This window comes from Dipodomys spectabilis, unplaced genomic scaffold, assembly GCF_019054845.1.
Source record: "Dipodomys spectabilis isolate Male_0828 unplaced genomic scaffold, ASM1905484v1 ptg000668l, whole genome shotgun sequence".
Taxonomy (NCBI): Eukaryota; Metazoa; Chordata; class Mammalia; order Rodentia; family Heteromyidae; genus Dipodomys; species Dipodomys spectabilis.
In genome coordinates this window covers 178,964-196,100 of record NW_024871345.1, presented here as the reverse complement: position 1 = coordinate 196,100, position 17,137 = coordinate 178,964, and the positions used below count along the sequence as shown (strand labels likewise).

The following is a 17,137-nucleotide window of genomic DNA, read 5'->3' as shown; positions in this document are numbered from 1 at the left end:
TGGCCCAGAATCACAGAAGAACAAGTTGGAAGGTTTTGGGTCTATTACAGAATGTTTCTTTAGAAACAGGTGGGGTTCATTCTGTTCAGAGGAAACTCAGGATTGATGTTGTAAGAACAGGAAAACAAGGTTTTAAGGATAACAGTTTAAGGGCTGCAAAGATGGCTCAGTGGTAGAGCACTTGCCTTGCATGCCTGAGGCCCTGGGTTCGATTCCTCAGCACCACATAAGCAAAAAGAAAAAAGCCGGAAGAGGCGCTGTGGCTCAAGTGGTAGAGTGCTAGCCTTGAGCTGAAGAGCTGAGGGACAGCGCCCAGGCCCAGAGTTCAGGCCCCACAACCAGACCAAAAAAAAAAAAAGGATAACAGTTTAAGAGTTTCCTATTTTCACACTAGGTGAGGAGAAAAATTCCCACTAGGCCTCCGCCCTGAGCATGTAGGAACCAAGGTTTAGCTGAAATCCTGGAAGACAAACCCACGGGGAGGGGGGAGGAGCCTGTGCTCTGCTTCTGCTTCCCCTCACTGACCAGTGCATTCTAAATGGCCCTTTTATTGTGCATGGAAACAGTGCTTGATACGTAAAGCACACTTGTTATCTGTTTAATTTGCTTTGATCATTGCTAAGGCAGTGTTCACATTCAATCTGAGAATCCATCCATAGGCACAGGACGAGGTCAGGGGTCTCCCGGTGCGGCACAGCAGTCACACAAGCGTGACCCCGTGACCCCACGGAGAGGCAGTGCTCTCACGTAGGCTGGCAATGGGTCCCACCGACTGGTTTGGCGTGGTGGCGGCACCTGTGCTTCCTCCCAGTGTCTCCCCCACAGCCCACTGGCCTGGGTACTGTGTGGCCGGCCTGCCTGCGGCAGACCCAAGAAGGGCCTAACGATCCCACTCTCCAGGGCTCTGCTCGTCGCTGTCCTCCGAGTCGGCAGACGCCCTGTTGATTCTTTGCAGCGCAGCCTTGATGCTCCTTTCCAGGTCGCTGGCTGGCTTTCTGTTGGGGCCCAGGCGTGGGCCTGAGTCCGAGTGGACTTTCTTTAGTCTGACCCCCTGCCTTATGGCAGCCAGAATCTGCTCGTTGGCTGAGGAGTGGGGAGGGGGCCCCTCGGGCACAGCAGGCCCTTCTGCTTTCCTGAGAGGTGTTCTTTCCTGCCGCAAGGAGGCCAGCACTTCATCCATAGATCCTGACATGGGGAGACAGAGCAGGCATTGTTAAGCACAGGCCCCAGTACCCCGCGGTAAACGCCATGAAACACACAAACACACCCCGTTAGCGCCATTACTTAAACAGTAATCATCTCTCTGTTGAGTAAATGCATTGATGACCTGCTGGTAATCAACGACCTAGGATAGCTCAATAACTAATAACCAACTGGCAAATCACAGACCCATAGCGCAATAACTGATGCTCAACTGGCAATCAATGACAGATCCAGGACAGCTCAAGAACTACTGGGCCCAACTTCACTTTTTGTTAAAGCACAGCCACACCTCTGGTTGGAATGCGTTTTTCAGGACGCCCAAGCAGCCTGGGAGGAACCAGCCTCACCCACTGCACAGGACTGGTCCCATTTCCCTTCCTGCAGGCTTCTCTGGCTTCAGTGCTGGCTGTCAGCAGTGACTCGCTGTGGAATGACGCGGGTGGTTTCCACACACACACTGACTTGCAGTCAGACTCTAGCAGGCAGCTCAATGAACGGGGAGGGGTGGCACAGTCGCGTCCTTCTGCATATAGTGTGTGATTCCACCTACATTCCCCTGGAGTAGCTACACTCTATGTCTGAGGGTGTGAAGTGCTGTCAAAACACAGATTCACTCAGAGTGTCAGGGCAAGGGCAAGAAGAAGCTACTTTTAGCTCAGGCACCTGAGACCCTGTTGTGTCCACAGCAGGTTGTGGCTACGGTGTTCACTCCCAGACACTCATGTGGTGGTGACTCCAAGTCCACCCTCTGGCTGACAATGGCACTTCATTTTTGACTTAAGCCTACAGTTGACTTTAATTCCCTTCAGGGAAGAATAAGTCTTACAATCAGGGGCATTTTCTAGTTACAATTCACACATCGTTTCAGTGAGAGAACATTCTGTGCGTTAAGCCTGGGCTTGGCCAGCGATAGGTGCACATGCCTATCATCCCTGACTCCAAGACTGCAGCAGGAGGACTGCAGGATCCAGGTTAGCCTAGGCTAACCCTGAGGCTGTCCGGAGGGGGAAGGAGGAGGACAAACAGAGCCAAGCGCTGGCGGCACACGCCTGTCATCCTGGCTGCTCAGGAGGCTGAAATCTGAGCATCACCTTCAAAGCCAGTCTAGGCAGGAAAGTCCATGAGACTTTTTTTTTTTTTGTCGGTTGTGGGGCTTGAACTCTGGGCCTGGGCGCTGTCCCTCAGCTCTTCAGCTCAAGGCGAGCGCTCTACCACTTGAGCTACAGCGCCACTTCCGGTTTTCTGGTGGTTTATTGGAGATAGGAGTCTCACGGCCTTTTCTGCCCGGGCTGGCTTTGAACCGCGATCCTCAGATCTCAGCCTCCTGAGTAGCTAGGATTACAGGCGTGAGCCACCAGCGCCCGGCTTCCATGAGACTTTCATCTGTAATTAACCACCAGGAAACCAGAGGTGGAACTGTGACTAAAAAAAAGCCTAGTCAGGGGCAGTGCCAAGGCCCTGAGTTCAAGCCTCATGACTGACAGGGAAAAAAAAAAAAGGAAAACTGAAGTAGATTCTTGATAGCTTCCAGAATCACAAGCCATAAGCTCAGCAAACTTTAAAACACACATTTTTTTTTGCTTAGGCTGAGTTTATATTTATCAATCTTGATGAAATTCAGCTGCACCAACTCTAATAGAAGTAATATTTCAAGGCAACAAAAATACCGGACCATTCCAAGTCTAGAATTCTTGAAAAGGAAGTCTGATCTGAAGAAGGTGACGCAGGACAATTCCAGCCATTACCTGGGCCCTGAAAACTTCCAGCGCAACCACGTGGTCTTTCTGCTAGTTCACACAGTAGGGAGCGTGGCTGGTCATCTGTTAGTGGGGCTCTGAGGGCCGAGTTCTGATGAGTGACAGCTTGAGAGGCAGAGGCCAGGGCAGGGGGCAGCGGGGGTGGTGGTGGGGGTGGAGGAGGAGAAGGTAGTGGCGGTGGCGGTGCTGACAGTGACAGTTCCTCGCTGGGTTTGGGATGTGTCTGGACAGGGATGGTTCCAGAACAGTCTTGGTGCTGCGGAGTCTTCTCACCCCTGCCTTGGGGGACGGGAGGTCCTCCTCCAGCCCCTGGAGTCCTGGATACCCACTGGGGATCAGCGGAGGGTGGCTGCAGGGTCCCAGTCATGGCTTCTGGGCAGGTCTTCAGCACAGACTGAGCCGGACACTTCTGAACATGGAAAAACTCGTGAGAAGGCTGCCACAAACGCACACCCGGCAGGTGTGCACAGACCTCTGCAAGCGTGATGTGTGCACAGGTTCTCACTGCAAAGTGGCCCCTGGTCATTTGCACTTACATGATCTCACTACTAAGCCTCTTTCTACGGATTGGAAAAGCAAGCACTTGGGTTGGAGATGTGGCTCTGCTGGTGGGATGCTACCCAATGAACAAAAGGGTCCAGCACCAAGTTCTGGTCCAGATCTCAAACCAAAAATAAGCACTTGCTGAGCATGGTGGCTCACACCTATAATCATCCCAGATGCTCCAGTGTGAAGAGGATCACAGTCCAAGGACACCCCAAACAACAAGTTAACAAGACACCATCACAATCAAAACCAGTCCTCTCTGTGATCCTAGCTACACAGCAGGCTACGGTTGTGAGGACCAAAGTCTAGGGCCAGCCCTGGGCAAAAACATAATTCCCTACCTGAAAATAACTAAAACCAAAGAGATCTGTGGGCATGGTTCAGAAGGTACAACACCTGCCTAGCACCTCAAGGCCATGAGTTCAAGCTCCAGTACCACCAAAAATAAAAAAAAAATTATAGCCTTCAATCAAGTTTTATTAACTTCTTGGTAATGAAATGAAGATGTGAAAAGATTAGATGAAAATACAAGTTTTAACATTAAAAATCAGGAACTCTAAAGCACAAGAGGAAGATGAAAACATGGCCAATTTAGTCAAAACATTAAGTCATGGAAAGAAGTAATACAAAATCTGAAGTGTTGAATACAAATGGTAGGGTAAAAAGAACAGGCACAGTGGCTCACGCCTGCCATCCTCGCTACTCAGGAGGCGAGATCTGAGGATCACAGTTCAAAGCCACCCCGGGCAGGAAAGTCCGTGAGACTCATCGCCAGTAAACCACCAGAAAACCCGAATTGGCGCTGTGGCTCAAGCGGTAGAGCACTCCCCTTGACCTGAAGAGCCGAGGGACAGTGCCCAGGCTTAGAGTCAAGACCCACGACCGACAAAAAAAAAAAAAAAGTACATCAAAGGGACTGGGTATTTTTTTCCTCCAAGTGTGTATGGTTCCAGCCTGCGATGTCAGTGTGATAAAGAAAATCCCACCCTAAGTAATTCTCTCAAGAGAGGGGTTCTCTAAGAAAGCAGACAAGCCAGTGGGACAGTGCAGTGCGTGGAGCCACGGGTGTGAACCAGATCGTGCACTCGAGTGGATCTGTAGGCAGGTGAACTACTTCCCATTTTCCTGCTGGTCTGAACCGCAGCGGCATAGCTCAGTCCTCTCATGGAGGGGAGGAGGGTTGAGCAGGAGGAGTTCAAGACTAGCCTGAGCCACACAGCGAGACTGTCTTAAAACACACACACACACACACACACACCCCAAAAAGCCAGCTGGTTCACACACACACACACACACACACACACACACACAAAGCCAGCTGGTTCACACACACACACACACCCCAAAAAGCCAGCTGGTTCACACACACACACACACATACAAAGCCAGCTGGTTCACACACACACACACACACACACACACACCCCAAAAAGCCAGCTGGTTCACACACACACACACACACACACACACCCCAAAAAGCCAGCTGGTTCACACACACACACACACACACACACACACACACAAAAAGCCAGCTGGTTCACACACACACACACACACACACACAAAAAGCCAGCTGGTTGACACACACACACACACACAAAAAGCCAGCTGGTTCACACACACACACCCACACACACAAAAAGCCAGCTGGTTGACACACACACACACACACCAAAACGCCAGCTGGTTGACACACACACACACACACACACACACACACACACACACACACACACACACACACACACACACACACACACACACAAAAAGCCAGCTGGTTGCTAGTGGCTCACGCCTATAATCCCAGCTCCTCAGGAGGCTGAGATCTGAGAACTGCATTTCAAAGTCAGCCGGGGCAGAAAAGTCGCTGTGAGACTCTTACCTACAATTAACCATTCAAAACCTGGCAGTGGAACTATGGCTCAAAGTGTGAGGGCGCTAGCTCAGGGACAGCACCCCCACAACCAAAAAATAAAAACAAAAAAAAAACACCTCTTTTAAGTTGTGGTTTATAATATTGATACACCACAACTTGTGTTTGAAAACATTTCATGTGCTGGGCACTGGTGGCTCACGCCTGTCATCCTAACTACTCAGGAGGCTGAGATCTGAGGTTCAAAGCCAGCCCAGGCAGGAAAGTCCATGAGATTCCAGTCACTCACCAGAAAACCAGAAGTGGTGCTGTGGAGCTCAAGGACAGCACCCAGGCCCAGAGTTCAAGTCCCACAACCAACCAAAACAACAAACAATAAAACATTTCATGTTCTGAGTTGTCTGCTCATACTTTATACTTTCTCCTAAGATGGGCTTTAGGTGAAATAATTATTTTCTAGAACTTACCCCTTTATAGGCTCTTAATCGTTGGAGCGTTTTTTGACGTTCTAGGTTTATCCATTCCTTTTTCTTTTGCTCCTCTTCTTTTACTTTGTCTCTCTTCTGTATTTGAGCAAATACATGTTTGTAAGTTGCTCATGTATCGTGACAAAGAAAGCGGCCCAGCCCTGACATGCACCCAGCCTGAGCCAGCTCAGGACACAGGTTTCCCTTCCGTGACTCACCATCTGAATGCTGTGATGCTGATGAAGATGTCTTATGCTTGCTTCAGCCTGTTGTAATCTGAGCCGGTGAGTTTCTTTGCACTGGCCCTGATAAGATAATGTAAAGCACACAGACAATTTCTAACACGGCCCTGGGCTGTGGCACGGCCCCTGTGCGAGTGTGAGTGTTCATTAATCCGGTTCCGGGTGCTCCCTAGTCTGCCCCCATGGCCAGATGAGAAGGGCTGACTGGCTCCGCACAGGAGCACTTTGTTCCCAGCAGAGTTCTTGGAGAGCTGCAGTTCACACCAAGCTGGTTTTTAAGCTATTCGCATTTGTCGTGCTGGCCCTGGGTCCTAGACTCAGGCACTCGAGCGCTCACTCCGCTTTTTCACTCCCAAACTGGCGCTCTACCACTTGAGCCATTCCTTCTAGATTTTTACTGGTGAACTGGAGATAAAGAGTCTCATAGGCTTTCCTGCCAGGGCTCGCTTCAAACCACATGTAGGTAATGAACCAAGGGGCCCATGGCTACTGAGTGGCTCGACTGTGATTTCAACTTGAAATGGACTCTGGCTCCTGTCCTATTAACCCGGCCTTTCCAGAAGCCAGTGGCAGGTCTGGGCAGCAGGGATGGTGTGTGGGAAGATGTCCCAGGTCCTCCCTCACACCACCATTACACAGCTCCAAGGGCTGAGCTGAGCACACCTGCCTGGCCTGCTGGAGTGCGGGGCAGAGAGCAAAGGCTGGGGTTGTCAGATCATCTGTGTGGCTCCGAACCCACACCTCTAACAACCTGTGAAGAATGGGTGCTATCATAACTTCCTACAGCACTTTCATTTCTGTCTTTAAAGTATCTAAGTATTTATAGTACATATGTACAAAATATAAGAAGACAGTCATAAGAGTGAGGGAAGAAATGACATTGTCCAAAAAGAAATACACTCTTTACCTAAGTTATGTAACTATAACCCTTCTGTATAATAACCCTTTATAATAACCTAAAACAGTAATAAGCAGGAAGATCATGAATTGAAGGTCAGCCTGGGTTACAAGTAAGGCTTTGGCTCAAAAAAAAAAAAAAACAGCCGGGCGCCAGAGGCTCATGCCTGTAATCCTAGCTACTCTGGAGGCTGAGATCTGAGGATCTCAGTTCAAAGCCAGCCCGTGCGGGGCTGGGAAGGTGGCTCAGTGGTAGAGCACTTGCCTTGCACGCCTGAAGCCCTGGGTTCCATTCCTCAGCACCACATAAGCAAAAAGAAAAAAGCCAGAAGTGGCGCTGTGGCTCAAGTGGTAGAGCGCTAGCCTTGAGCTGAAGAGCTGAGGGACAGCGCCCAGACCCAGAGTTCAGGTCCTATGACCAACAACAACAATAAAAAATAAATGAGCTGGGAAGATGGCTCAGTTGTAGAGCCCTTGCCTTGCATGCCTGAGGCCCTGGGTTCGATTCCTCAGCACCACATAAGCAAAAAGAAAAAAACCGGAAGTGGTGCTGTGGCTCAAGTGGTAGAGGGCTAGCCTTGAGCTGAAGAGCTGAGGGACAGCACCCAGGCCCAGAATTCAAGCACCACGACTGGCAAAAAAATAAAAAATAACACAGCCAGCCCAGGCAGGAAAGTCTAAGACTCTTATCTCCAATAAACCACCAGAAAACCAGAATTGGCACTGGCTCAAGTGGTAGAGTGCTCGCCTTGAGTTGAAGAGCTCAGGGACAGCGCCCAGGCCCAGAGTTCAAGCCCCACAACCAACAAAAAACAACAAATAAATATATAACGTGATTTTTTTATAATCCATAAAATATATTTCAGAAAACTTTACATAGCTGATAATTCCTGTTTCTACCTATTTATATATGTGTGTATATATACATATATATATATGTGTATGTATACGATCTATGTACACACACAATTAGCGACTGAGCACAACAGAGGAGACAGTACAGCCTCCGTCCCGCTACCTGTCTGCTCCTGAGGCGGGCCCTCTTGGTGCAGATCCTGCCCCGCTTGGCCTCCAGCTGCTGCCGCTGCCGGTTGAGCTCCGCCAGCTCCCCAGCATCCACAACCACTTGAAGTTCCTCTGCACTTTCACATGAGTCGTAATAGACAACTTCATCCTGCTTTTCTAAAAACGATGGATTTTCTTAAACACGCCTTGCTATAAAAAATGCACCAGATAAGGGAAATCTACCACCCATGGAAACCCACTATTAACATTAGGTACATAGAGCCACACACTTCTTACACAGACACACATATCAACAGAGTTCAAAGCACATCTTCCATGTGAAGGAAATATAATTTTAATGGCAACATAGTATTCTTTAAGCAGTATCTACTATTAGAATGTTCCAGTGTTGCAGTATTACCAATTTCATTACAGTAAACACGTCTCTAGGCAAATCATCTGTACTTCGCTGGCAAATGAATATTCCAGATTCTTGGTATCAAGTAGCAATCCAGAAAGTAAATTTCCACCAGTAATATATAGTAAAGGTGCCTTACTGGTATTTAATCCTGTTTGTGTATTGCTTTTTTAAAGCATACTTTTTTAAAAGCATACTTTTTTAAAAGCATACTTATAGGGGCTGGGAAGGTGGCTCAGTGGTAGTGTTTGCCCAGCATGCACAAAGCCCCAGGTTCCATTCCTCAGCACTACATAACAGGAAAAGTCAGAAGTGGTGCTGTGGCTCAAGTGGTAGAGTGTTAATTGTGCAAAAGAAGCTCAGGGACAGTGCTCAGGCCCTGAGTTCAAGGCCCAGGACTGGCAAAAATTTTAAAAAAAGCATACTCATAATAAACTCATTCACTACATAAGTGCATAATAAAAAGTGAGAATTCCTTCCTCCTTTCTCAAACACTGAGTCCAGGTTTTAGGAGCAAACATCAATTTGGCATGCATCCTTCCACATTAACTTTCCAACAGAATTTCTTCCTAAATACCAAAAAAAGTGTATAAGTTGAAAGTACTAAAAAATTTGAATACCAAGGCTTGAACTAAATGTCCAAGATGTACATGAAGAAAATTACTAACTTTGGAGGAACTTTAGAAAAAGGAAAGATTTAAATGCATGGAGAGACATACCATCACCTTGGGCAGGAAGATTCAAAACTGCAAAGGTGACAGCTCTTCCCCACGTAATCTCTAACTTTAAGCACCATCCCAATCAAACTTGCAGTTGCGTTTGTTTGTGTTAAGCTTGCCCAAGTGATTGTTACGTCCATCTAGAAGGACAGAAAAGCGAGAGGAGATATAAAATGTTGGAGAAGCGGCGAGGGTGGCACCTGCCTCCCGAGAGGAAACCGTGCCCCAAGGTCCAGGAACCACAGGGGTTGGTGTGCAGACTCACGAGCCAAGCAACAGATGAGAGCAGTGTGAGCTTCTGGCAAGGAAGCATCCCTGCAAAGCCGTAAGGACCACTACTGATCTGGGCAGAAAAGCTCACTTTCCACCAGAGTCTGACAAACTAATATCCTTAATGTGGAAAACAAACATTCCAATGAAAAACACAGACCATGAGTAGGCATGACAAAAACTCTTAAGTGACCAGAAAACACAAAACTGTGTTTAGTGGGCTGGGAAGGTGGCTCAGTGGTAGAGCGCTTGCCTTGCATGCCTGAGGCCCTGGGTTCGATTCCTCAGCACCACATAAGCAAAAAGAAAAAAGCCGGAAGTGGCACTGTGGCTCAAGTGGTAGAGCGCTAGCCTTGAGCTGAAGAGCTGAGGGACAGCGCCCAGGCCCAGAGTTCAGGCCCCAGGACCCGACCCCCCCCCAAAAAAAAAAACAAAAAACTGTGGTTAGTATCACTTGTGAAAATCAGAAGGTGGCATTTTTTTCTATCAATTGACAAACAGGCAGGAGTGAGTGAAGCATTTGCTTGTACACTGGTACCAGAAGCATGACATTTAGAATTAGAAAGCAATACAGATGTAAGAAAAGTGCATCCCAAATAACTTTAGTACTGGTGGTGTTTTAATGTGCATTAAAATGTAAAAGACGTTCTTAATCCAATAATTCCACTTTAGAAATTAATTTCAAGGAAACTATCCTATACACAAAACATGTATGAAGGGAAATTCTCTGCTCAAGACATTTTTTAAGCTAGAAGTCAAAGTATACCTATAAATTTGGATACTATGCAGCCATTAAAATTTTTTATTTTTTCTTACTGAAATAGAAGATGTTTATTATAGTATAAGTAAAATATGGTTACCAAACAAAGGTTTTGGTTTTAAAAACTGACAGTCACATTTACATTAACTATATCAAAAAAGCTACAAAATCAACAGCAAATTGTTCCTAAGTATCTGTAAATGATGGGCTTGGAGTTTTCCTTTCTCCGTTTTGCTGCATGTTGAACAATGAATACATTTGAATAATAAAAATACTGAATGGGGGGGCTGGGAAGGCGGCTCAGTGGTAGAGTGCTTGCCTTGCATGCATGAGGCCCTGGGTTCAATTCCTCAGCACCACATAAGCAGAACTAGCCAGAATTGGCACAGTGGCTCAAATGGTAGAGCGCTAGCCTAGAGCTGAAGAGCTGAGGGACAGCGCCCAGGCCGAGTTCAGGCCCCACAACTGACCAAAAATGAATAAATAAAAATACTGAATGGCTAGGCCCAGTAGCTCAAGCCTGTGATCCTAGCTACTTGGGAGGCAGAGAATGAAGATTATAGTTCAAGGCCAGGGGGGTGGGAGATTCCATCTCAACCACACCCAGTTGGAGGTGCGGTGCAGCGCGTGCAGTGCCCAGGGCTGGGTGTGGTGCTACTCCCGGAGAGCTCAGGGACCTGGGAAGCTCAGGTAGGATTGCAGCCCAGGCTGGTATGGGTATAAAGCAAGACCCCACCTTGAAAATGACCAATTCAAAAAAGGGCCAAAGCACTGACGGGCTGGCTGGGCGCTGGTGGCGGCTCCCGCCTGTCATCTTAGTACTTGGGAGGCTAGGATCTGAGGAGTTAGTTCAAAGCCGCCGGGGCAAGAAAGTCCTTGAGACTCTTATCTCCAAGTAATCACAAAAAAGTGGAAGTAAAGGTGTGGCTCAAAGTGGTAGAGCACTAGCCTTGAGCAAAAGAACTCAGGGACTGCGCTCAGGCCCTGAGTTCAAGTCCCACAATAGGGAAAACAAAATACTGAAGGGAAACTAACACACTTCAATAGATGTTACAGATAATTTATAATTAGTAATTAAGTTTGTAGTATTCTCTAAAATATGTAACTTAAACATTTTCTTTTTACAACATAAATTTTACCTTTTATAAGTCTTTTAATAGAATCCAGCTGTATAATAAGAAGTATTTCTTCATTTTTTAAAATCTCAAATTTGATTTCATATAGTTCCAACTGAATTTCATAATACTGCATTTCTAGCTCATCTACAGCATCTACATTTTTTTCTTGATCCGGAAGGTCTTCCATCTTGGTTTTTTTTCAGGGAAAAATAAATTAATTAGCATACTAAATGTAAGCTTTAAAAGCACACTAGCTTCTTCCTATTCCTCAGTAATAAATATTAACAAGTACTTTTTCGCTAGTGTAAGGTCTGCACTGGGACACCTCCTTACCTCTTGGCTAAGTTTCCACCCAGTATCTGTTACCTAGGTAACTGGCAGACCTGGAAGCAGTCACCTTCCCCTCCTGCTAGGTCACATGCCTCCCATCTGACCTCAGGAGGGTCCCAGACCCTGAGGTCACAGCCGGATCCAGTGTGGCCACACCTTTCCTTCACCTGGCCACACCTCTTCCTGTCGCTGGCCTAGATAAGTCCTGTTCCCAGGGTGGGAAACCCTCCCCTTGTTCCTTTTCCAGCCCTGCCTCTCCACCACGCATGGCGGGGGCAGCAGTTCCGTAAATAAAACTTCTTTTCCTGCCTGAATAGTGTGTGGTATTCTCTTCATCAAATACCTATTTAATATGCTTTACAATAAGAAAAATGTTTTATTCCACGTTCATTACGAATACCTCACTCTTGAAACCTGGAAGCATTTGGGTTCTGAGGAAATGGCGGTGAGGCATTGTCACGGGCGAGTCTGCTGAAGCCCAAGGGGTGGAAGTGCGTGGCGTCAGATGAAGCCATACTGGGCCTCAGATGCACTGCACACACAGGGTATACACAGGGCACACAAGGTGCCCACGGAGCCCATGTAGGAAGGCCCCGCCCACCAGCCAGGAAGACACTGCCCTAGACATGGATTCTGAAGGCCCAGGGTCCTCTGAACTGTAGGAAACGACAGGTCAGCTGCAGCCCCAAGCTATGGTATTCCCTACAGCAGCCCAGATTGACAATGTGGTGCCTACAGTTTCTGCTTTAAAGTCCTAAGATTACAGGACAAAGTTCAGTGGCTATGGTCCTACAGCAGCATTCTTTGATTATTTTAGTAAAGACCCAAGAGACCAGAGAAGTGCTCAGTGTCCAGACCTGAGCTCCACCAAAAAAAGTATTATTGCTGAAGTGATTTTGAACGTACTTTATGCACTTCAATGCTACGCTCAATAAGTGAATTGTGCAATATAATATTTCAGGAACACATCTTCATGAAAGGGAAATTTTAACTTTCCAGTGTCCAGTCTAGTCTACTGTGAAAGGTGTGAAACTCAGTAAGAAGGAAGCTCCTGAACCAAGATGCAACCTAAAATAAAGATTCTTTGACCTTTATCTTACCTTTCTCTTTATCTCAGCTTTTTTGTGATTTAAACACAACTCTCTGGCTCTCAGCAGTTGCAAAGTCTCCCGAGCTAACAGGCGCTTAAGTCTCTCCAAGCGGGGAGTGGCCGTGGCCCAGGCTGCAGGGCCAAATCTCTTCTCATCTTGTTCCATTTGTCTCTGCATTTCTGTTAAAAAAAAAAAAAATTAAAACTCTCTAAGGGGCATAATTTATCCTGAGTTAATCTTTCATTATCTCCCATTATTATCCCCTGAACTTTTTTTTTTTTGGTCGGTTGTGGGGCTTGAACTCTGAGCCTGGGCGCTGTCCCTCAGCTCTTCAGCTCAAGGCGAGCACTCTACCACTTGAGCTACAGTGCCACTTCCGGTTTTCTGGTGGTTTATTGGAGATAGGAGTCTCATGGTCTCTCTTGCCCGGGCTGTCTTTGAACCGCGATCTTCAGATCTCAGCCTCCTGAGTAGCTAGGATTACAGGCATGAGCCACCAGCGCCCGGCTTCCCCTGAACATTTTTTAAAAGAAAATGTTTGCCAGTCCTGGGGCTTGAACTCAGGGCCTGGGTGCTGTCCCTGAGCTTCTTTTGCTCAAGGCCAGCAGTCTACCACTTGAGCCACAGTGCCACTTCTGGCTTTTTCTGAGCAGCTTATTGGAGATGAGTCTTCTGGACTTTGCTGCCCAGCATGGCTTCAAACCGCTATCCTCTGATCTCAGCCTTCTGAGTAGCTAGGATTGTAAGTGTGAACCACCAGCACCCAGCTACAAATTTTGTTTTAATAATAATAATACAAAAGCAATATTTAGCTGGATGTAGCGCTCACACCTGTAATCCTAGCTACTCAAAAGGCTGAGATCAGAGGTTGGAGGTTTGAAGCCAGCCAAGGCAGGGAAGTCCATGAGACTCTTATCCTCTATTAACCAGCCAAAAAAATAAAAAGTGGGAGCCCTGGAGATCACACCACAGGGTCAACCTGGACTTATCCTTACATCCCATTCCCATGCCGGCATTTTATCCAAATGCCTTGAATGCAGTAAAAATTATGTCAGCCGGCATTTTCTTACTATCACCTGCTAATGCCTTCACTGTTTCCTTAAAGTAATCCACGGTGATGTCTTGAATCGAGGCGACAGCTTCTTGAGCCTGTCTGGTCCATTCTTCAGCTTCCTTCTGCAAAGCCATGACCCTTTTGGGACCGAGATCATCCTCATCCAGGGACTTCTACGGAAAGAAGAGGTAAGGGGAAGTGGACGGGTCCTGTGACAGCCTTAACTACTTTCATTGCTGTGCCTTAAGTTCCACTCCTTCAGCCATCCCTTCCACAGTGGGGGTCAGGAAGTGCACAGCTCCTTTCCCAGTGTGGCACAGAACAGCTCTTCCTGGACGGCCACATTTTGCTTTGACCCCAGGTGGAGCTTAAGACGCAGAATATCACATATAACTTGCTTTGTAACCTGGGCTGGCCTAGAACTGGAGATCCTCGGGTTTGTGTTTTTTCTTTTTGGTGGTGAGGATCAAACCTGTGCTCTACCACTGAGTTACAACCCAAACCCCAATTTTTAAAATCAATTTCAAATAAAACTCAGTATCTTTACAGCAGAAAAATGAACCTAAACAAAATGAAAACACAAACTGAACCTGAAATGTAAAGAAGTACCAGACGGTAATATATAATGGGTAATAGTTGCATATATTAGATAACAGTTGTGTATAATAGGTTATAGAGTTTTAAAAGTAAGAACGCATACCAGAATGTTGAGCCTGCATAAAGTTGCAACTTCTCGCATGTCCCTAAAGGGCTGCAGTAGATGCTGGAAGAACATGGTTGCTACGGTGACCAGTTCCTGATATGCTTCCTCTTCCTCTTGATAAACTCTCATTAATGCGACCAAGGTGCTGGCTCTCCCATGCCCCTGGAGAACCTGGTGGCCAGAAGATCACATCAAACAAAACCAAGAGACCTTATGTTCTCGGCTTGTAGCTGCATCTACGTTAAAGGTTAATTATGAGAATGCTAGCGGCTCCAGCCAAAATGCACAGCACGAGGGGCCCTCCTGGCCAGCGGTGGCAGCCGCCACGCGGGCTGCTTTTGGAGAGGGCTAACCATACGGGAACGTGACAGGAGCTAACGGCTCCGTCGATCCCGGCTGCTCAGGAGGCTGAGATCTGGGGATCGCGGTTCAAAGCCAGCCCGGGCACCGCGCGGGCCTCCGAGGGGGCGGCTCCCCGCCGGGGAGAGCCGACGCCGTGCGCGTGCGCGTGCGCGCTCGTGCCCGACGCCGGCGAGCCCGCGCCCGCCCTCCCTCCCGCACCTGCCGCAGCCGCGCCCCGGCCTCGGCCCGCCCGCCCGCCCGCCCGCACCTGCCGCAGCCGCGCCCCGGCCTCGGCCTCGGCCCGCCCGCCCGCCCGCACCGGCCCGCACCTGCCGCAGCCGCGCCCCGGCCTCGGCCCGCCCGCCCGCCCGCCCGCACCGGCCCGCACCTGCCGCAGCCGCGCCCCGGCCTCGGCCTCGGCCCGCCCGCCCGCCCGCCCGCCCGCCCGCACCTGCCGCAGCCGCGCCCCGGCCTCGGCCTCGGCCCGCCCGCCCGCCCGCCCGCCCGCCCGCCCGCACCTGCCGCAGCCGCGGCCCGGCCTCGGCCTCGGCCCGCCCGCCCGCCCGCCCGCACCTGCCGCAGCCGCGCCCCGGCCTCGGCCCGCCCGCCCGCCCGCCCGCCCGCACCGGCCCGCACCTGCCGCAGCCGCGCCCCGGCCTCGGCCTCGGCCCGCCCGCCCGCCCGCCCGCCCCGGCCCGCACCTGCCGCAGCCGCGCCCCGGCCTCGGCCCGCCGCGCGCGCAGGGCGCGCTCCCGGAACTCGCGCGGGCTCTCGCAGTCGGCCGCGCCCGCCGCGCCCGCCGCCGCCGGGAAGAGCGCGTCCCGCACCGTGGCGCCGCCGCAGCCGCCCGCCGCCTCGCCCAGGTAGCGCTCCAGCTGCCCGCACAGCTCCCGCAGCGCCGCCTCGCCGGGGCCCGCGCGCGCCGGCCACACCCGCGCCCACAGCCCGCGCCCCGGCCCGCCGCCCGCCGCGTCCAGCCCGGGCGGCAGCCGCGGGAAGCAGCGCTCCAGGGGCGGCCACAGCGCCGCCAGCTGCCGGTGCGCGCCGCGGAGCCCCGCGGCCGAGAGCAGGCCGGCCCAGCTGGGCGGCGGCGCGGCGGCCCCGGGCCCCGGCCCCGGCCCGCGCCCGCCCGCCTCGCCCTGCCGCCGCTGCGCCGTGCGGTCGTGGCAGGTCACCGCGAACTGGCCCTCCGCGTCGTTCCAGGCCACGAGGAAGCGCAGCCGGTGCGGCTCGGGTGCGGCGAAGAGGCCCTCGCGGACCGGCACCCAGCCCTCCAGGCTGTCGGGCTGCTCGTCCTGCATGGCGCCGCGGGGGCCCGGCCGCGCCGAGATCCCGCCCGCCCGCGTCCGGGCCGCGACGGCCGCCCGTCCGTCAACCCGCGACGCCCGCCCACCCCTGCCCCTGATTGGCCGGCGCACGCGATTGGCTGCCTGGCCGGAGGGTGGGTCCGCACCCGCCAATAAGGAAGTCGAGAAGACGGCCTCCCTGCGGGTCCCGGAAGGGCCGCTCCCGCCTCCCCCCTTCCCACCGCGGCGCGGGCCGACGCGGGCGAAGAGGGTCAGAGGTCGGGGGCCGGGCGCCTCCCGAGCGGCCTGCGCTCGGGCCACTGCGCGGCGCCGGGTCAAGGGTCAAGGCTGCGCGCGCACCTTTGCTCCTGCAGCAAGGCCTCGCTGTCGGAGGGGCCGTGGGGCGCCGGAGCGGGACCCCGGCCCCCAGCGTGCGACGGCGACCCCATCCGCTCTGCCTCTGCCCCCGCCCTGCCCGCCCTGCCCTGGTCCTCAGCCAGGGGGAGAAGTCCACCTCCGGCTCGGCCCGCAGAGCGGGGCGGCGGGCTCAAACCCAGACACCAACCCCCAGAAAAAGAACAGAGAACGAGGGGGTTGGGAGGCGGGGGGCCCGGCCCCCGCCGGCCTGCGGAAGTGACCTCTCCAGTGACACATGAGAAGGGCCGGGCAGCCGGCCGCGCTATATTTGGACTGCACCCATGGCAGGCCTGTTGCTATTTGCAGCGGGAGGCAGCTCCTGTTACCGTCCAGCTTTGTGCCCCTCTGGCAGAACCCCGGGGGGAGAAGAGGCCCCACCAGAAAGGGGAGCCCCCTGGTCAAGCTTCCAGTCTTCCTGCAGAAATCCAGGTCCTCTGAGTTCCAAGACAGCGTCTAAAGGAGCAGGCAAGTTTGGGGAAATGATGTTATTCTAATGGGAAACTATGATTAGAAACCCAGCCGAATGCCACCATATTAAGGTGGTTTCTTTCCTTTAAAAGGGAAGAGCTGGGGCTGGGAAGGTGGCCTTGCGTGCTGAGTGAGGCCCTGGGTTCGATTCCTCAGCACCACATAAGCAAA

General features: G+C 51.3%; 1 protein-coding gene across 1 annotated transcript; it reads right to left on the bottom strand.

Annotated features, from left to right (window-relative positions):
* Positions 1 to 577: 577 nt before the first annotated feature.
* Whamm (WASP homolog associated with actin, golgi membranes and microtubules) lies at positions 578 to 16,133 on the bottom strand. The gene is made up of 10 exons (XM_042671761.1): positions 15,497 to 16,133; positions 14,451 to 14,624; positions 13,773 to 13,923; positions 12,706 to 12,875; positions 11,297 to 11,462; positions 8,004 to 8,167; positions 6,065 to 6,151; positions 5,847 to 5,942; positions 2,949 to 3,369; positions 578 to 1,185 (listed from the first exon to the last, which is right to left on the bottom strand). The coding sequence occupies exons 1-10, from the start codon at positions 16,094 to 16,096 to the stop codon at positions 881 to 883; spliced, it is 2,334 nt and encodes a 777-aa protein (XP_042527695.1). The 5' UTR covers positions 16,097 to 16,133; the 3' UTR covers positions 578 to 880.
* Positions 16,134 to 17,137: the final 1,004 nt, after the last annotated feature.